Source organism: Manduca sexta, chromosome 11, assembly GCF_014839805.1.
Source record: "Manduca sexta isolate Smith_Timp_Sample1 chromosome 11, JHU_Msex_v1.0, whole genome shotgun sequence".
In the NCBI taxonomy this organism is placed as follows: Eukaryota; Metazoa; Arthropoda; class Insecta; order Lepidoptera; family Sphingidae; genus Manduca; species Manduca sexta.
Genome location: NC_051125.1, coordinates 453,283 through 474,223, shown reverse-complemented (window position 1 = coordinate 474,223; position 20,941 = coordinate 453,283). Strand labels below are relative to the sequence as shown.

General features: G+C 38.4%; 3 protein-coding genes across 5 annotated transcripts in view; 2 read left to right on the top strand and 1 right to left on the bottom strand.

Moving 5' to 3' along the window:
- The window catches only part of LOC115451385 (1-phosphatidylinositol 4,5-bisphosphate phosphodiesterase), an 87,264-nt gene extending 71,675 nt beyond the window's left edge, over positions 1 to 15,589 (top strand). For 2 of the 3 annotated variants that reach the window (XM_037437624.1, XM_030179681.2), the window contains exons 15-22: positions 31 to 195; positions 859 to 1,063; positions 2,008 to 2,139; positions 8,630 to 8,810; positions 9,067 to 9,270; positions 10,175 to 10,331; positions 10,680 to 10,769; positions 11,512 to 15,589. In XM_037437624.1, the coding sequence (XP_037293521.1) occupies positions 31 to 195; positions 859 to 1,063; positions 2,008 to 2,139; positions 8,630 to 8,810; positions 9,067 to 9,270; positions 10,175 to 10,331; positions 10,680 to 10,769; positions 11,512 to 11,580 (1,203 nt within the window). In that variant the 3' untranslated portion in view covers positions 11,581 to 15,589. Of the gene's footprint in view, positions 1 to 30; positions 196 to 858; positions 1,064 to 2,007; positions 2,140 to 8,629; positions 8,811 to 9,066; positions 9,275 to 10,174; positions 10,332 to 10,679; positions 10,770 to 11,511 lie in introns of those variants that run through there. The other variant, XM_037437625.1, reaches the window with a different exon arrangement.
- Positions 15,590 to 16,763: 1,174 nt separating this feature from the next.
- LOC115451387 (39S ribosomal protein L33, mitochondrial) lies at positions 16,764 to 18,081 on the bottom strand. The gene is made up of 3 exons (XM_030179683.2): positions 17,844 to 18,081; positions 17,659 to 17,762; positions 16,764 to 16,953 (listed from the first exon to the last, which is right to left on the bottom strand). The coding sequence occupies exons 1-3, from the start codon at positions 17,882 to 17,884 to the stop codon at positions 16,874 to 16,876; spliced, it is 225 nt and encodes a 74-aa protein (XP_030035543.1). The 5' UTR covers positions 17,885 to 18,081; the 3' UTR covers positions 16,764 to 16,873.
- A 318-nt stretch (positions 18,082 to 18,399) lies between these two features.
- LOC115451386 (ELAV-like protein 1) lies at positions 18,400 to 20,422 on the top strand. The gene has a single exon (XM_030179682.2). It carries the CDS (start codon positions 18,808 to 18,810, stop codon positions 19,948 to 19,950), a length of 1,143 nt encoding a protein of 380 aa, XP_030035542.1. The 5' UTR covers positions 18,400 to 18,807; the 3' UTR covers positions 19,951 to 20,422.
- Positions 20,423 to 20,941: the final 519 nt, after the last annotated feature.

The window sequence follows — 20,941 nt, the reverse complement described above, 5'->3', positions numbered from 1 at the left end:
ATCAAACAATACTACATCTTCCCACATCAGGTGATAGCCGGGCAGTTCTTGTCGGACAAGAAGATCGGCACGTACGTAGAGGTGGACATGTACGGCCTGCCGTCCGACACCATCCGCAAGGAGTTCCGCACCCGCATGGTGCCCGCCAACGGACTCAACCCCGTCTACAACGAGGAGGCCTTCCTCTTCAGAAAGGTAACGCCATCTATTCTTCATTTAAGAGTCTAGATAATGTGGGTAGTTATGAGGAACCATTCATCTCCAAAAAGATCATATTTTTTTTATACTTGTATAGTGATCCCACTGTACCTGATGGAAAGTGGAGTGGGGTCCAATCGAATTTCGACTGACTAAAGATGATGAAGATGAAGCGGCGATAGCCTAGTTGGGTGTGCAACGGACTGCCAAACGAATGTCCGCAGGTTCAAATCCCAAGGGCACACACCTCTGGCTTTTCTAAAATCATGTGTGTGTTCTTTGTGAATTTATCGTTCGTTTTAACGGTGAAGGAAAACATCGTGAGGAAACCTGCACATCTGAGAAGTTCTCTATAGGAATTTCGAAGGTGTGTGAAGTCTACCAACCCGCACTACAGCGTGGTGGACTAAGGCCTAATCCCTCTCAGTAGTAGAAGAGGGCCGTGCTCAGTAGTGGGCAAGTATATAATACAAGGCCGATATTATTAATTTATTATTATCGGAGTGTAATCTGTATATCTTTGATCATCTCTCGTCAGTCGACGCTAACTGGACCTCACTTCGTTTACCATCAGGTGCAGTGACATAACTTTGCCAGGCCTGTAACGACTTCCAGCACCAGTGTTCCATTTGTAATTTTTTTGTAATTTCCGGCTCCCAGGTGGTGCTGCCGGACCTGGCCGTGCTGCGGTTCGGCGTGTACGACGAGAACGGCAAGCTGCTGGGCCAGCGCATCCTGCCGCTGGACGGGCTGCAGGCCGGCTACCGACACATCTCGCTGCGGACCGAGGCCAACTTCCCCATGTCGCTGCCCATGCTCTTCTGCAACATCGAGCTCAAGATCTACGTGCCGGATGGCTTCGAAGGTACGAGATAATACAATCGTTTTTTTTAATTATTACTTTGATTGACGAGACAAGCTTGCCGTTCGCCTGATGGTAAGCGATACGACCGCCCATAAACAGGAGACACAACATCCAACACCTTAAATTACAAAATAATTTAAGGTGTTGGATGGTGACATAATGAGACATGATGACAGTGTAACTACACTGGCTACAATGTCCTTCAAACCGAAACACAACAGTGACTACACACTGCTGCTTGGCGGCAGAAATAGACATCGCAGTGGTACCTACCCAGGCGGACTCTCACATATGAGAGACCTACCATTAGTAAAATTTCATCGTTTCTTGTCTTAGAAATGATGCCGATGATTGTTGATGAGAGTGTACTAGTGATTCATTTAATTAAAAATAACCCATATAGCCCTGAACCTATTTTACACTTATTTTAGACGTGGATAGTTTGTCTTAGGTACAATAGTTCAACTAAAAATAAATTCGCTTCCATTAACTCCCATAAAGCGCACGTTGTCCTAGTTAGGAATAGAACGGTTTTCCAAAACAAATTTCCTCAGGTTCAAAACTCAAATAAACAAAAACAGACTTTACTAAAATTATGTGTGTTTTCTTTTTGAATTATCAATTGCTTTAAGGGGTTATATACAGTTAGAAGGCCGAAAAAAAAGCGAATTTTCTAGTTTTTTTTTTCTAAGAAAACCCTAAATTTATTAATCTAAAAATTTGTACACATATTATGGTATCTTTTAACTGTATTTTAAGACATAATATTAGTAAAAATATTTATTTGGAAAGGAGCTACAGCTGATCTCCGGGAGCTCCTCTCAAAAAAGGCGTTTTGCGGTGACCACTATATCTCTGAACGGGATTCTCTGAAATTAAAAAACCAAACAGATTTCGTTAAAGTAATGCTAAATCTACTAATCTAAGTCCCGTTTGTTGTGCAGACTTCATGGCGGCGCTGTCGGACCCTCGCGCGTTCATGGGCGCCGCCAAGGAACGCACCGACAACATGAAGCAGATGGGCATCGAGGAGAGCGGACCTGAGAAGAAGGTGCAGGTCGAGGAGAAGAAGGAAGGTAAGCGATACAATACTTTACATCGAAACGAATGAACTCATATGAAAAGAGCAACATACTTCTTCTTAGCTAAGTTTAAGTAATGGGAAGGCGCGGGACAGTTGTTGTATAATTATCTTGGGGGTTAAAATAATACAACAAAATAGTAAGTTGAATAACATACATGTTAAATAGAAAAAAATACTGGCAATATGACTACAATCGTAGAATGCCATTGGCGTCACAGGAAAGACCTAAACTATGGTAAATTATTTCGTCTTTGTTGTCTGGAAACCGCTTCAAATTCTCGGTAATTACAAGGAGTCGGTTGCTTGGGTTATAGGCCAAAATGCCATGGCGATGTACCAGTTCAAACCTCAAACCCTTTTCGATACACAAGAGGCAGCTCCAACGTCACTCGAGTCATGCTTGATTATTTCTAAGATAGCAGTCTGTCGTTGCTACTAAAGTTAGAGTTGTTTTGTTTATAACCATTTGATTCTGAAAATATTGCTTGGTAGATAAAAATTTACATTATTTAACGGACTATAATGAGGATGCAAAACTTATAAATAAACATTATTGTTTTTAACCTGACTCGTTTGATAGCTTTTCTTTTTTTTGGACGCGGAGAAAGTGCTTTATTACTACTACACTAAAGGCGGACAGCCACCTGCTGCCCGCTGGCGAACCCCAATGGCCCCTATTAGTCGCCTCTTACGACAGGGGTTACCGTGGTGGAATTCTCCAAACGCCCCCAGTCCACAGGGCGGATACGTTTGTTAGCCTAACAAGGTCCAGTTTATACAAACGCACAGGGGCCTTATTCTCTATGACACTGCAAACGCGTAACGCGGCCGTGTTATGTTATCTTCGTGAAATTTGTGTGTAATGGTATTCTGTACGCCAATTTCTATTGTATTGAACGTGACGCGATGCGTTACGTGCTGTAAAAATAACGTGTGGCATAGAGAATAAGGTCCCAGGACTTGCAGGTGAGCGTTGTAGGCACTCGCAACCCTTGGAATTAAGTGACCTCAGGGCAACCCACTATCGGCTTACGAACCTCGGCTCAGGACGTTCACTGAGAGGATGAGACATAAACGATCGTGGACGGTACACATCTATTAGTATAAAATATTACATTGTGTAACTAAGGAGGTTCAGTAAATATCAAAACTTTCCACAGCGTTGGACTGACGTAGATTGTCGGACAACAAATAAGTATTCACAACTCTGACGCAAGTTCAGAAGGCGGGATTTGATGTTTTAACCCGAAAATAAATTCGCTTGCAGAATGAGTACAAAGTTATAATACAAAAAGCTGTTGGAAACATAGAGCTAACTGCCCATCGCTCGCCATAGGACTGTAGGCTAATATAACCTATAAATAACATATAACGTTGGTAACATTCCTATTCAAATCTCGCTATAAAAACCTAAATATACATTTATTACATGCAAGATTCTGCCCGCGGCGTCGCACACATTAAACGCCTTTATAGGGATAAATGCTCTAATTTATCTGGGATAAAAAGTAGCTTATGACCTTTTGTTAGCTTTATACCAAATTCCGACATCAGTTCAGTGGTTTAGTAATAACAAACAGACAAATATTCTTTAGAAGGTTCTGGAGTGGAGGCCACGAACTGGTAAACGCAGTGTCGGACGTCCACCCACGAGGTGGACAGATGACCTCATAAAAGTCACAGGAGGCCGCTGGATGCGGGCCCCTTCCAGTAGGGTGATCTGGAAACCTTTGGGAGAATCCCAAGTTCAGCAGTAGACAAACTGCGGCTGATAATGATGATTTATATTATATATTCCCTAGTGATAGTAGGTTTAGGCTTACCGTTCTCAACGAGCCTGTATTTATGCACGCCTACATCCCGTTGGCACGCATCTTGCTTTTCGAATATTTAATCAACGGTAAACGCTATGTATCATAGGGTTGCCACTTGTGAAATGTCGATTTACCTACTTTGTAACGCAAATCGCCGGGTCTACACCGTTTTATTAGAAAATAGTCGTATGGGGCCTCTTATATGCAAATAATTTAAATACTAATAGAGACTGATAGAGTAAATTGATGACTGAATGATTGATGAGTTATGATGGTACTACATATGTTTATTAATATTATAATGTTAGGAGAATTTCGAGTATTTTAAGACAACTAATTTATACGACGATGTATTTTATACAGCTATCTAACAAGACCATCTTTAGTTCTTTTAGGCGGCCTTATAAGATGTACGTCAAATACACTTAGTGATACCCCGGGGCCGTCCCGTATGCGCCGAAGAAGGCCACCATGGGTTTTGGTTGGAATGCCGGTGTAGGGTTTACAGGGGTTAAGGGCTCGGTCCAATGCTCGCTCGGATGATATACTCCCGAGTGTGTCCATATTGAGCCGTAAGACCGGTGAAACCAACATATCCGTTCTACTCACCCACCAAGTGATGGTAGCGAAATGCGTTTTTTCCCGCGACAAAAAACAACAATTAGTAGAACACGTCAATTATTTTAAAATAACTTTTCACAACTTAAAAAAATATTGCAAGAACACACTGCAGGTCGCTTTTGACAGGTCCGTGGAAATTTTTAGGAAAGGCAGGACCAGCAGTACACTTCATGTCAATAAGAAAATCACCAACCCTATTCGAGATCCATAATTCACCTAATGATACCTCGTATTAGTTCACCGCTCGGTTTTAAATAGCGTCCGTCAATGATCTCTGTATTTACGTTGTTAAGGCTGCTTCATATCACTCCGGTACACATTTCTCAATGCAATTGATGTTGATTTGTTTCTTGTACAAGTACTCAGAAGTCCGGGTTGAATTTTGTTTTCATTAATAATGTTATATTTCGTGACTTTATTATTGCTGTTATTTTGGCGGCAGTTTATATAGGTTGTGAATTAGGAGATTCAGGGTTCGAATACTGAGAATCATCGGTTTTTCTAATGAGCTAAACCTGCGAGAAGTGATTGACGTCAAGTGAAAGCTGGTTCAAATCTATTCAGTAATTTTTCCGCTGTATAATTAACAATAGAGAATAGATCATATTAACTAGGAATTTTATTTGGGGAATGAGTCTCTAATTTCTGATAATAAGTACTTACTGCTTCGGCGGTAGTTGTACTGCATGCGCGGAATGGCAGCGCTCTGAAGGCCTGGCTTCGAATCCCGGGTCGGGTAAAGTGCTATTTGGGTTTTTTACTCAGTATCAACCCTGAGTCTGGAATTTATGCCCGATATGGCAATACAGTCACCCCCTATCACATCATGGGACGGAACACACTTGGCGAAAAGTGGGTGCCCTGGTTGCGCCTCTGCATACCCCTTCGGAGATAAATACGTGATGTGTGTACGTACTTACTATATGTTATATGATGCTTGTCGTTTCAGGCCAATTAATTAATGGCCAAGGTCGTTAAGTATGAATTTACCTTAATGCGCGCCCTTGGGTATGACAGGGGGAGATATTTTAAGACTGATCTTAATGACTGCGGTCAATGTTAGAAGCGGTTAGCGATCTCTTATAATGGTTTGTTGTGATGATCATGATAGGTGTAGAATAGGTGACAATTTTGAAGGTATGTTATCGGCTGTACTGGGCCAGCTTGGCAGACTAAGGTTAAAACCTTTTCAGTAATAAAGGAGGCCCATGGGACTGTGTCAAGAATAGGCTTTATGAGTTTTAGGAAAAGTTAGGTTAGTCACGTTTACAAATTACATTTTATTATTGCCGTCATAATTACCTTTTTTCAAAAAACCGTGATTTAATACTTAATAAAAATCATTTTATTAATTAACTAGCTTTTGCCCGCGGCTCCGCCCGCGTTATAAAGTTTTTCAGGCTAAAGATTTCCGTTATAAAAGTAGTAGTTTCCCGGGAGCCTATGTTCTTCCCAGGGTCTCAAACTGTCTCCATATCAAATTTCATCTTAATACGTTGGGTAGTTTTTGAGTTTAACACGTTTAGGCAGACGGATGCAGCGGGGGACTTTGTTTTACAATATATTTTTTAGAACTTTTTAAGAGGAACAATCCCGTCATACATCATTGTTGCATAACTTTAACCGTTTACGCAGCGCACGCAACGGACACTCTCAAAACTGATAAATTGTCCCCGTTTTTGCAACATGTTTCATTACTGCTCCGCTCCTATTGGGTATAGCGTGATGATTTATAGCCTGTAGCACTCCACGAACAAAAGGCTATCCAACGCAAAAAGAATTTTTCATTTTGGACCGGTAGTTCCTGAGATTAGCCATTACTGCTCCGCTCCTATTGGGTATAGCGTGATGATATATAGCCTATAGCACTCCACGAACAAAGGGCTATCCAACGCAAAAGATTTTTTCAGTTCGGACCGATAGTTCCTGAGATTAGGCATTACTGCTCCGCTCCTATTGGGTATAGCGTGATGATATATAGCCTATAGCACTCCACGAACATAGGGCTATCCAACGCAAAAAGAATTTTTCAGTTTGGACCAGTAGTTCCTGAGATTAGCGCGTTCAAACAAACAAACAAACAAACAAACAAACAAACTCTTCAGCTTTATATAATAGTATAGATTTGAAACAACGCTCAAAAACTTTGGTCACGTGATATTTGAGTTGTTTCGTCATATAAACAAAACCAGTCACGATGACAGTCAAACTAAAATTTGACGTCAAATGTGTGAAATAACTACACGTAACATAATGTTCTTTGCACGTAACTCGATAAAAAATAAAATAATTTTATTTTGCAATACATTTTTCAGTTTAATATACGTATACAATTATATTTAAATACTGTATAATTATAATTGTTTGCGTTAAAGCTATCATATAAAATACATTTCATATTTGTTATACTTACTGTTAAGTAATAAAGTGAGACAGTTCATAATACAGGTCTGGTATTAAATTATCACAGTGTAGACTGGGCCGTTGTTACTAATCAATGTACTGTGAATTATTTTGATTTAAAAAATTTAACATTCTCAATTTTATCCTATTAGAATAATCCTGGTATGCTAAAACACTTTCCCTTATCACAAGCTTAAATTTTGTCTTCGATCAAGGATCTACATTCGCATAAAATTCGCTTTTCCGTAAAATCGATCCCGCCACAAGTCCATACCTTATCCCACAACACAATAAACTCAGTTAACATCCCACGTTAGCTCGCAACAACTTCACGGCACATTCAAAACGCGGCATTTCGCACCGAAGTTAGATGTGGATTTATTTGTAACCGAATTATTATTTTGAGTTATTTTTAAACAGCAAAATCTGAGTGATGGAGAGCTCATTTACAAACAATTCTAGAGGTAAAGTGCAAGTGTTGATATGTTGGGTCGGAAAAGAATTATCAAGAGATATAGAAGTAATTATTGACTGTTGTAATTAACAAAAATAGCAGTGGCGATGTTGTTTTTCAAATTCTTTTTCGATAAGTAACTTCTTTGTGTTTTGAACTTTTTCAACATATTATTAAAGTTTGCTTTTAGTGTTGTTTCGTGGTAATGATATTCGTTTAAGGTGTAGATTAAAGTATTCGGTGTACTGGTTGTGGTTGTGTTCGTGCTTTTAAGGTGATCTAGGTCAAATGCGCCCTTAAATGGTATGGACCTTAAGGTTGTGATTAAAAAAAAAATACGTACCGCAGATAATTAAAAGAGAATCTGTTGTTGATTAATCTGAAATTAAATTTTATTAGTAAGATAAGTGTAGAACAATTTTGTGCATGGTGTTTTCGCGGTCTAAGGTTACTCCGTTCTTCATTGGTAGAGCAATTTTGTGCTAGATTCTGCGTATTATTTTCGTGTTTTGTAATGTACTTAGTTCCTACGTTTTAACAATATTCGGCGCCGGGGTGCGAAAATCAACTTGAGCCTTTTGTTCTTGTTTTTTTTTACATGGTTCGGGGAAAACAGGCCAACATAATTGTTTCAACTGTCGATGATTAAATATCTTGTCACTCATTATTCTGTTTGGACCCTACTCGACTATTAACGATCAGGTCTAGTGCGGTATCCCTTTTCCGGTATTTTTAATAAAAAAAAAACTTAGTTTCCCACTTTTTCCATTTGATTTGTTGTCTGTCGTTACTCGTGTCATGCTTTGTTATATTAAGTACCTATTGCAAAAATGTTTTGGTGTTGGATCGAATCCGTGGCCTTTTACTAAACATTCAACGTAACAACCACTGCGCCTCCACTGTCAACAGTATAAGTGAATGGACCTATAACTTCATAAGACATATAAGTAAATTTAATTAGTCATTTTCAAGAAGGGCACTTGTTCTAGACTAAAAAAATATCTTCAGTATACTTGCAGATTTAATACTTAATTTTGGTTATTTGAAAAAAAATGTGCTAGTAGGTTGTCTCAACACCTTGTGTGTAACCACACAATTCTGGGACGAGCACGGTCCAACTGACCCCCTTTAAATACACCTATGACTAACACACCTATAATTTCTCAGAATCCCTGTCCTCTTATTTCCAGAACCACCTCTAGTGTTCGACCCGATAACGGTAGAGTCGCTGCGGCAAGAGAAAGGGTTCGTGAAGACTGGCAGGAAGCAGCAGAAGGACCTGGAGGCGATGAGGAAGCGCCACGCGAAGGAGAAGATGGCTTTACAAAAGTCGCAGTGCGCCGCGTTAGAGAAGATGATCAAGGGGAAGAAGTAAGAGAAAAAATATTGTACATTTTAATACATTTTTCAGGGGGGTATTTAAACAAATTATTAAATTAAAAATGTTTCTACAACATGGCAATGGGATTGGTATGAAAAAGTAATGCTATCAAAAATTTTGCTGAAAATGTTGATATAGATCAAATCTTAAAATCGATACAGACACAAAATAAAAAAAAAAAATATTGGACCTTTATAAAATTAAAGATGATTTTACAATAACAACCAAGACTATAACTATTTTTAGCAAAGACCAGCTCAGCAACGACCCAGCATTCCGCAAGCTAGTAAACGAGCAATCCACGGCGTGGAGCGAGCTGGTGGCCAAGCACCGCGTGGAGGAGTGGTCCAGCGCCCGCAGCCGCCTCAACGAACAGCGCGAACTCCTCAAGAAGATGATGGAGCAGACGCAGCAGGCGCAGGTCAAGCAGCTCGAGGCTAAGCACGAGAGGTGAGGGAAGATGCTGAATCTAAAATAATTGCGAATATTTTTTTGGTTGTTTGTGCTATTGATTGTTATATCTGAAACAATGGGGCACTACTGCTGAAAATTTAAAAAAAATGGTGTAAGTTGATCGCAAAAATACGGCTTCGTTTAGTCTGTAGAATTGCCAGAGAGCAATTTGCCCGGAGTTTCCATGTGAAAGTCTTTTCCAAAATTGAAAGTAAATCATTAAGACCGCCTGTACAAAGTATAAAATAAATAAGTAGATTCTTCCTATATAAAAAGTTGCTGAATTTTATCCATGTGATATTTATCGAACTGTGTGATACATTAATTCTAAATTCATTAACCATTCATGTAGGGATAAAAGGCAAAAAAAAACGGGCGAATATACGAAATATTTACTTTTACACCATTTAACATAATTGACAAATATTCGAGCATTTCGGAGCGTTTACCTTTGCCGCCATCGCCATCGAGAAAGAGAAAGACAGCACTATCCTTTATCTCTTGTGTACACCTGATCTAAAACGCGTACAACAATTATACTCCACATTCACGGGTTATAAAACATCGCAATAATAGTGGCATTAATCAAACCTATATAATAATAATAATATCAGCCCTGTATTATATACTGATTGGGCCTTAGTCCACCACGCTGTAGTGCGGATTGGTAGACTTCACACACCCTCGAAATTCCTATAGAGAACTTCTCAGATGTGCCGGTTTCCCCACGATATTTTTCTTCACCGTTAAAGCAAGCGATAATTCACAAAGAATACATACATCATTGCCCAGTGTGTGCCCTTGGAAATTGAACCTGCGGATATTCGTCTCGGTAGTCCGTTCCACAACCAACTAGGCTATCGCTCTTTATCAAACCTAATCAGTACATAATTTTAACCAGGGAACTGAAGGAGATGAACGCGCGGCAGGCGAAGATCAGCATGGAGACTAGCAAGGAGGTCGCCAACGACAAGACGCTCAAGACCAAACAGGAGAAGGACCGCCGTCTGCGAGAGAAGAAGCAGAACAACACCAAGAAGTTCATGGACGAACGCAAGGTGAGATCACGGTTTAAAGCTAAAGGTATAGGCTGACCAGGAAAATATAAAATTCACTCAAATACACTCAGTTGTTTCTGTGTTTGTTTCTAACAAACAAACATTTTTACAAACTTCCATATTTGTAATAGTAGTAAGTTAGCAATCAGTGAGATGTAGCGGGAGAGTAGGTGAAAATAATAATTATAAATTACAAAGGTGGAACAACAAATTTGGAAAATCCATTTATCTGCGAAAGTGGTTATTATCGTGGGGTAACTAAAAAGTTTCATTTCAAATTGTTCAGCTCTGCGTAGTATTTTTGTTGCTATCTAAAAATGGTGATGCAAACACTTATCTAAATTCTAGACTCAGACCATCAAGCAGAACCGAGAGAAGGATAAGCTGAAGGCAACCCATGACAAGCAAATGGAGGAACTGTCCAAGGATGTTGACAACGTAAGTGTCTATTTTGATGTATGTTTATGTTATTAAACATACTAGCTTTTGCTCGCGGCTTCACCAGCGTGAAGGATTTTTCCTAGGATAGAATACTTTCTATAACTTTGCCAAGGTCTTAAACTATTTCAATTCCAAATTTCATAAAAATCCGTTCAGTAGATTTTGAAAAAATCGATAACATTCAAACAGACAGAAAAGGGGACTTTGTTTTATAATATGTATGGATGTATTACTTTTTATTATTTAAAACGACCAAGAACAGATACATGGATCACAGCTACTCACAATGTTACTCAGAATCTCTTATAGTCTGCAGTAGCACGGTCCACAGTCACTCCGTTCGCTTTCAACGGTCCTTTGTGCTGCGCACGCGCATAATTTTGAATGAACTCCCTGTATCGGCGTTTCCCGAGCGCTGTGACTTGTCTTTTAAACGAGGTTTAAAAAAAGTGCTCATCTCCCGATAGGCAACGGCCCGAATGTGCCTCTGGCATTGCTGTAGTCCGTGGACAACGGATGCTGCGGAGTTACGTACTAAGGCAATAAGAAAAAGTGTCCCTAAAGTATTTATTCTGACACAGAACTGCTATTGTATTCGAATATAAATTCGTCAAAAATTTACAACGTCGGAAGTAAAATTAAACATAAAATTAGTTTTACATCAATATCGAACATTTCTATAAACATTAATCATTACGAATCAAAAATAATCAATAAACGAGCATAATTTATTTCTCAGTTGATCGAGATGTACAAGATGGAGGAGTCGGAGTTGGACATGGCCAGTAAGACGGAGTTCTTTGCATGAAAGTATCCCGACATCGCTCCCCTGCTGGAGCAGATGACTTGACTGAGTGGACAGTGATCTCTAAAGTGAATTACTAGTGCGTAATTAGGACAATGCGGGGAATAGCACAGGGAAATAAAACTAGACGCCACGACTAAACAGGACGGCGTTGTCGACTCGGAATAATCTCTCGTCAGTCGATACTAGACCCCACTGCACTTACCTTAAGGTGCAGGTCACTTTGCCATGCCCTTATAAGAAATCTAAGATTGGTATTTAGTGTTATAATTGGTCAACAAACACGTGACCATTAAAAGTCAATCAATGAGAGCGTCATATTTTTAACAGTGCTTACGTTTGATAAAAGGTATGTGGCGTTTTGGATTTATTTTTCTGTGACTACAAATATCGATAAGCCGCTTCTATGATCAAAGATTTTATCTGATTATAAGTAGATATAAATTCGGAATTATCTTTACATAATTCTACGCGGCTGTTTTATCGATGTCGATATTTCCTTTTAACCTTCGGTGCATCGATGAACCGCCGCACTATCGATAACTTCAACACCAAAGCCAAAGGACACCAAGAGGGCAGCTCATGTGTAAATTATATGTAAATATTTATTTCAATATATGACGGAATGAGATATATTAAGTAGCGGATTTAGGACATCGGGGGGTCATATTGTTATATAACATTATTAAATACTATACCAATATTTTTACCCGAAATAATTAATTTTATAATTTTTAAGTATCCTTTGGGGAACCACTTTGGTGGCAGTTTTAAGCGCTAGTAGCAGGCAATAATTGTTCCATCATATTAGTTTATATTAAACAGGATGTTTACGGGTAATGTTATACGTCATAATATCTACGAATTAATATAATACGGATATCACTTTTCTAAATGCCAAAGTTAATATGAATTTTGTATTATCAAAGAACAATTTAATCAACAGTAGTTAATATTTGCTAGTAATAGTAATTTATGTCCATTTTCAGCAATGTCTGGTAGACTTAGGGGCTACTTTATATTGGGAGAACATCTTGCTTCCCAAATCCATGATATCAAAATTTAGAAGTCCCCTAAGTTAGGGTGTTGGTGAAAATGGAGATTAGTATTGTAAGCACTAGTTTCAGGGGACAATAAAATGCTGTTTCCAATATACATAACATTTGTTATTCAGTGGTCTCTAGTCTAATATAAAGTACATTTTTATTAATACAGATACGTATTCAGTACAAGTTAATAGGGGGTTTAATCCCTCGTTGTTGTAATATAATTTTAATATATTTTAATTCAATTTATAACTTCCATGACATTTCTTCGAATATAAAATTGTTCTTTCTCCATAATTTGCGACATTTAAAGATATGTGCCGAATATTTAATATTATGTATTTTATTCAATTATGGCATATTTTCAAGGTGTAAGGTTTACAAAATTATTTAATATACTTGTTAATTATAAGTACAGTTAAAATTTTAAACTACTTTATGATATTATAATTATATGGATTAAAATATACCACGAGCCATTTCCTTAGTTGCTACGTTGTTTGTGATCTAACCCATACCATGACTTCTTTACTTTAGTCCACAATTGGGCCACTTCCCTAACCCGTAGAAATAATTAATCAGTCGTGCCAATACTGGCAATTTAGATGTCATTTCTAAATGCTGTTTTGAGTCTCATCAGGTTTTGTAAATTGAAGCCTGCTTCCGGACGTAATCATCGCGTCATCGATCGTATAAGTAATACGTTTCCACAAGTTTATTTCCTTGAAACTTATGTAGGCCATAAACCTAACAACAGTAGTTATTATACACTGACTAAAGTCTGGTCTTCCTAATATTTCCTTAACAAAGTCCTAATTCCACATCATTCCATGAAACACTACACTTGTTCTTAGCGGACCAAACTTTCTATATTTTCAATGTCTAAATACTATGAAATTCCTCTATATGTACGTAAACTTTAACCAAAGATTATTCACATTTTAATGTACATAAGTAGATTAAGGTTTGTTTGATTTGGGGCCATATAAGTTGATTCTGAGAACCAAAGATTGGCATTCAAGCGGCATGTGGGTATTTAACCCACTTAACGTATCCCAAGTGCGGCTCTGTCAGAATCGGTTTATGTGTTTAGCCACATATTTTAATATTTCGACGTGTTTACAGTTTCTTTCTCATAACAATTGTATTCAAGAGTATTCAACATATTGTTAAACAAATTTTATGTAATTTATGGCGATATTATTGTATATCTTATTTCTGAAGGGGAATGGATAATGTATAAAACTTTTAAATCTTTTGGCGTTTGTTATTAAAATAAGTACATCTGTGTTTCAAGATTTCTTATCCATTTCCCAACATCGATATTTTGCGTGAAAATATGCATTGCACATCTTTCACAACCTGACAATCCTTTATATGATAATCATAAGAATTATTTTAGGTGCCTAAGTACTTGTAATATTGGATTCTAGTCAATTTAATTCAAATTATACGTTAATTTCCTACGTTAAGGTATGTATTCCTTTAAGGTCACAGTATTAAGTTGTAAATAATTTTGACCAAAGCAAATCGGTTCAACTATCGATTACAGAAATCGATTATCTTCAAATATCGACAATCACGTCGCGTCACTTCATTAAATCTATGTCGTTTAGAATGTTACTTTAGGTTTAAAAATCATAGTGAGAATATGAATAAGTGTTTATCGATTATTAAAATGTACACGAAATTTTAAATGTTGAATTATTCTATTGGAATTGGTATTGCACGTTCGTTTTGGATTGGATAATAATATTCATAAATTTTAAGATAAAAAGTTGAAATTTTTTAATTTAGTCGTATGTAGTTAAATTATCGAAATTTTATCTGTAGGGAATGTGATATGAAAATTCAGATTTTGGCCTACCCACGAATGATGTAATGTTTTGGAATTTTTATAATTATAATTGATTATTTCAATTTATATTCCTGTTTGATACCAACTGTAGTTTATTTTCAGAAGCACACATCGGCCAATGCCAACAATCGTCTAAAATACAATCATCTTACTTTTCCTCAGCAGTTGAATGATTTAGAAGACGCGCAAGTAATTCCGGACAAATTATCGAATTAAACATATTCAACAAATTAAAAATCAACTCCTAGAGATACCATTATATATTTCTTTTGCATTAATCTAAAAAAATCATACTTGCTTTATTCCCCTGCTAGGCGTAGTTTTGGCATGTCGATCGTGTGGATCCATAGTTTATTTTTCATCACATTAGCACAGTAGCACGCCATAAAAAAGGCATGGTTATTGCATTATAATAAGAGAGCACTAAGTTTGAAATTATTACTTGCAGTTATATCATAAGGTTAAAGATCTAGTAGATGTGATAAAGAAATTAAAATAAATACATTGCGTATAAAATATATGAATATTAAACTATAAAAAGATTTAGTCACCCAATATAAATAGGTAATTGTTTTTTTGTAACTCCATCAAAATATTGTATTATTTCAATCAGTAATCAGTACCTGTAGCGCCATCTAGTTATGATGAATTCAACCTAAGACTACAAAAACATACTGCCAATAAGATAATTTTTCACTTTCATAAAGTATTAACAGTTGTAAATTCCCACATCCATGCAGTGTCCATGTTGTTGCGCCAAGTCGGAAGTAACAGTTAAAGTCGTGGAATAAGAATATCCGACTATTAATAATTGTAAATCTACGTACTTTTAGGCTGACACGGTCCAGCCCAAGGACTTTGCAAGGATGTGACGTCACAAGTCACATCTACGTGATCTTTAAATTTTATTTCGTATCATAGCTATAAGGACGAAGCGTAAAGCATATATTCTAAACTGGTTTAATAAACATAACTACACGTTGCTGTTTAATGCGAAATTTGTTAGTTGTACTTAATATAATGTTTCGATATTCTTTTGCTAGTGATTAGAACACATTGTATCCAAGATTGGTTTGTTTCAATTAATATTAAATTATAACATTGGGAACCTTTTTGTTTTACTTATGTCCCTGTATATACTGTAAAAGCATGATCATAAAGAGATTTTAAATTGAAAACAAATTAATTGATTAAATTTTGACGCACATAAATGACCTAACATCTGTAAATGTGGACAATGGCCACGCTCTCCAACTCTAATAAATAATTGGTGTGTGTTTGACTGCCTACCGCCAGTGGCGGCTGCAGAAAATTAGTTACGTCTCTGACTGTGCAATGGGTCCCATTCACACTCCATACTATGCTCAGACGCATACTCATCTACGCGTTTATATTACCCTAGTATTAGATATGGACGCAACGAATATTACTTGAAACCACGCCTTTATGCTGCTATGTACCGAATCGTCACGTAATAAACAGTATATTTTTTTTTATTCTGACAAGACAAAATGCCTGCTCTGTACCTGATGGTAAGCGCGATGCTGTCCAGATAAAGCAGATGGCTGTGTGATGCCATTTGACACACCCAGGATTATAGGAAGAATGGGACTCGCGCCCATACAGCGTTTAATGTTTAAAAACAATGTTTCATCCCAATTTTAGAAAAAAATTTAAGCAAATAGTATTTAAAAAATAGTATTTAATTTAAAAAATATCCCAACATTGGTTGCATACCCATAAAATCGTTTAGCCCTCTTAAGCTAGCAAATCAATTGGTATCAAAAAGTTTTTGCGTAATTCCCAATCCCATAATAATTTATTTTTACTGTGTGAATATTTTAATATCTACAAAAATTATGGTCAGTCTTCAAAGCAAATTTTCTTATAGTTACATTATTGCATTAAAGATAGCCGACTTAAATTTACACTAAAATACCAAATCAAAGCTTCCTACCTTGCATCATTTAGGGTTATTTATAAAGTAAAATAATAAACAAAAATTTCAGACTCCGGCCTGATACTAGGAAGAAAAAACCTAATATCCATTTGCCCAACGTGGGACCTCAGAGTGATGTTATCATTATACTTTATTACTAAATTTATAGTACCAGTTGTGCAAAGCTCCTTTGTGAGATTCCCAGGGCCGCATGGTAAAATGTGTTATTTATTCAACTTACAGATAATAACATTAAACATGATAAAAAAAAAATTGAATTCTTGTGACAACGGCTACTGTTTTCTAACTCAAAAATATTGATATTATAAATAAAAAACATTTATTCTGACAAACAAATATATTAAATTTTTAAAGCAGTAACTTACATAATCTTGTTGCCAGAGTTAATTCTAAACTTATAAATATCTACCTACTTACAATTATTTGGTATATCTAGTTATATGTTTTCGGTGTCCATGTGGATTTCATACTTCTGATCTTTTTCCTTTCCCTGTAGAGGCTTTCTTGTTGAACTGGAAGTAAATATGAGATTATTAATCAACAAATACAAAAAATAAATGTCTGAATTATCGGGAACATCAGAACCCCAACACGCCAACAGTTAAAACACAATCTTTGTAAAAATAGTTTACTATGTAAAAATACAAATTGTGTAAAATCTTTAATAAAAAAAATTACACAGTCTTGAAAAAAAGATTCAACTCATAAACTAACTGAATAAATTGTATTGATGTGACAAATTACATTTGTCTGTATTTTCATATAAAAAAGATTTAGAATAAACATATTCAAATTTTATTCAGTTTTATAAAGGTCCTACCAACTCGCAACTACAAACAAATCCAAAAAAAATAATTTCAATCTAATTAATAAAACAAATTAATGTTCTTCAAAGGAAAAATGTTTGTAAACTACAATGTCCTGCTCAATGATTAGGTTAGAAATATTCCATTACGCTCAATGTAGTCAACCTTTATAGTTATTCTGATGATAATCACAAGCAACATTGCAAATTCCATAACATAGTGACTTTTGGGTCATAAAGTTTGGTCAGAACTACAGTATGAAATTATTGTAACTAATGGTGACGGTGCTATCAGAATCATTCTATTCAAACAATAAGAACACTCAGTAATTAATGCTCCAAATAAGTCCTGTGTTGTTGGAATTCAGGAGGCAGTCATGTTTTTTAGGTTATGACCCTACTGAATACTTACTGTAAGGGTCGAATCGTACAAATTCCAGTTTGTCCGCCAAACGTTCCCTTATTCTCATTTGGTGGTGTCCCGATGCAACACTCTCCATTAGAACCATTATATATCTAACAAAAAATATTGATACTTAGTATATAAAATCATATTTTAGGTTATATAAACTGATACTTGGTTTAACAAAAACTCACTTGCTTTTCGCTTTCTTCAACAAAACGTTAGTTAAAAACATTGTTTACTTTATGAAAATTGTATTTTTTCTGTTATGAAATCCAAAATAATAATTTAAATTATAACAATAGCTTTTCGCGAATATGACAGATTTTTTGCTTAAGTTGGTAGACAAATTCGGTAACTTGTTTTTCCTAAATTCTGAACGAAAAAGACAACTATAGCGTAAAACATTGAAGTGACAGAGATAAATAATTCTAACGATAGCCAATCAGACTCGAATTTTGGGAGAACAGCTGTTTCTCGACAGAAGCAAGTGTGGGTTGCCATTTTTAAAAATGTAATCGTTGCATAGTATTGAAATTCGTCTTTTTCTTGTCTCTGGTTTGCATACATATCTTATACAAAAAAATATTTTATCACCTCAATACTGCGAAAATAAATTATTAATGGACTGAAAATGTAATAAAATATTTTTGCATATACTATATGTTATTAGTCGTATTTGTTTATAATTTCTTTACAAAAAACTAGTGTAAATACGTCTTTATGTCACAGTGAAACTCTTGTTTTACAACGATACCATAGACAAAATCATAAAAATATGCCACGCGAACACATATTTATAAAAAAATATTAATTTGACAGAAACCAAATAACGAAACACGTGCGATTTAATTTTTACATCATCTAAAGTCGATCAATTAACGTGAATACATGAAGTGAAATGTAATAATTCATCGATAAATCACATGTCACAAGTGCCAAACAAAAGGGCGAATCCTGGTAACATTCCAAAAACAAACTGGTTCGTGTGATGATGAACTTGTGAACCGGCGACGCCGTGTCGTTTCAGTGCCACAGAACTTTTTGTTTTCGTTCTTTGTTCGTTTTACTGTTCGCAAATGAAGTGACCAACGTCCAGTGGTGTGATTTTTAGTAGTATTTTGTTATACGTAGTGTAGTTTTCACAATAAAAGAACAATGATAAAAAACGAATTGGAGAATGGCGGCGGCGACGCCACCAGCAATGTGTCACCGACCAAACTCATGGTCAATTACATACCGGAGCTCATGACGCGCGACATGATGTACGCGCTGTTCTCCGCGATGGGCAAGATCGAGAGTTGCAAGCTGATCGCCAACCGCGGCTACGGGTTCGTCGAGTACGAGAAACACGAGGACGCGGAGAAGGCGCGCGCCGCCTTCAACGGACTGCTCATGCAGGGCAAGACGCTCAAAGTGTCATTCGCGCTACTCAACCCCGAGAACAAGGTGAGCCACAAGCCCGATACCGAGTCCAACCTGTACATCAGTAACCTGCCGCCCGACATGACGCTCGAGCGGCTCAACGCGATCTTCGGCCAGTTCGGCACCATCACAAACAGCCGCGTCTCGCAGGGCATCGGGTTCGTGTGCTACGAGAGCCGACAGCAGGCCGAGGAGGCCATCAAACACATGAACGGACAAGCGCCGCTGCCCGGCTCCGGCGCCATCGTGGTCAAGTTCGCCAATAAACCCAATGCGAATAAGAATGCGCCGCGGCCGACGGCGCGCGTCAGCGTCGGCGTGCCGGCGGCGCCGCTCGCGTACAACGGCGCGGCGGCCGCCGTGTTCAACGGCACCGCGCCCGCCGCCTTCAACGGCACCAACCTGTCCGCGGCGTTCGGCGCGCGGGCCGCGTTCGCGCCGGGCTTCCCGCAGGCCTCGCCGCCGCCGCTGCTGCCCTCGCCGGGCAAGGCGCTGCCGTTCATCAACAAGGGCCAGCAGCGGTTCAACCCGATGGCGGCGACGAACCACACGCCGCTGCCGCTGCTGGGCGCGCCGGCGAGCCCGGTGCCGCTGCTGGGCGCTCCGCCCGCGCCGCACCAGACCACCGTCTACGTGTACAACATCGGCGAGGACACGGAGGAGCTCGCGCTGTGGCAGCTGTTCGGCCCGTACGGCGCCATCGACTCCATCAAGGTGATCAAGGACCCCGAGACGAAGAAGAACAAGGGGTTCGCGTTCGTGAACATGCGTGAGTACGACGAGGCCGCGATGGCCATCCAGGCGCTCAACGGGTACACGCTCAACGGGCAGGTCCTGTCGGTTAGCTTTAAGACGCAGAAGAGGAGCGGCCAGTGAGGGCGGGAGTGCCGAGTGCCGGACGATACCATTCCAATCGATGAATATTTTTGTAGTGGCCGCGCGCCGCGCGGGTGCCGCCCGGCCGCCGGGGCCAGGCGGGCACTCAGAGTAGTGTGATAAGTATTTTTGTAAGATTTGATATAGTTTTGTATTGGCCAGAGCCCCGAGCCCGGAGCGCGACATGACCGTTGACCGTTGACAGTTGACAGCAGTGAGTTTAGTTGCTTGCCTGAGACCTGATACACTACTCGTATATATGTGTACTGCGTAGTATGTACTCGTATCGTATCGTATGATATGTTTTATTATATGGACTCTCAATATCGACCTGTCGCAGTATGTAATATGTTATGCCGCCGGTGCGCCCGCGCACCGTCCTATTTTATTTTGTGTAAAACAAACTTTCTGTATGTTTTTTAATCTTTAATAAATTTCATGTTTAAATAGAGTTTATTGTATATTTTCTGTATTTTGTTTTTTCTATATACGATCTCACCCGCCCCTCGTGTCCTTATGTACTTACATGTATTTCATACATAATATTATGCATATACTTATTTGTGGCAGTAGTGTGTACTGTGTAGCTGTGTGTATTGTGTATATCCGGCGACAGGTCAGCTGTCCAAATTGCTTCCATATTGCATGTTGTGTAAATGTGTGCTGTGTAGAACACCAGAAATAACGTGTTTAATGTGTTTATGTTAGCTCAGGTTTACGCGTGTCGTTATTGTTTTTATCACTAACATCTCGTCAGCGCGTTATTTCCGTCGCGGGCTGCCGTGGACAATGCTCAACTGCTGTACCGTCAACAATGCTAAACATGTAGGGAGTCACGTACAACTACATACTCGGTGCTAGTCCGCGGGCTGCGCGAAAGTTTTAGGGCTTCGGTTCGCGTGGGCGTGCGGTTTCGCGGAAGCCAAGGTCTCCGGACACGCGTCCGTAGTGGATAAGATAACGCGGGAGCACTATCGAGTGGTCCAAGTAG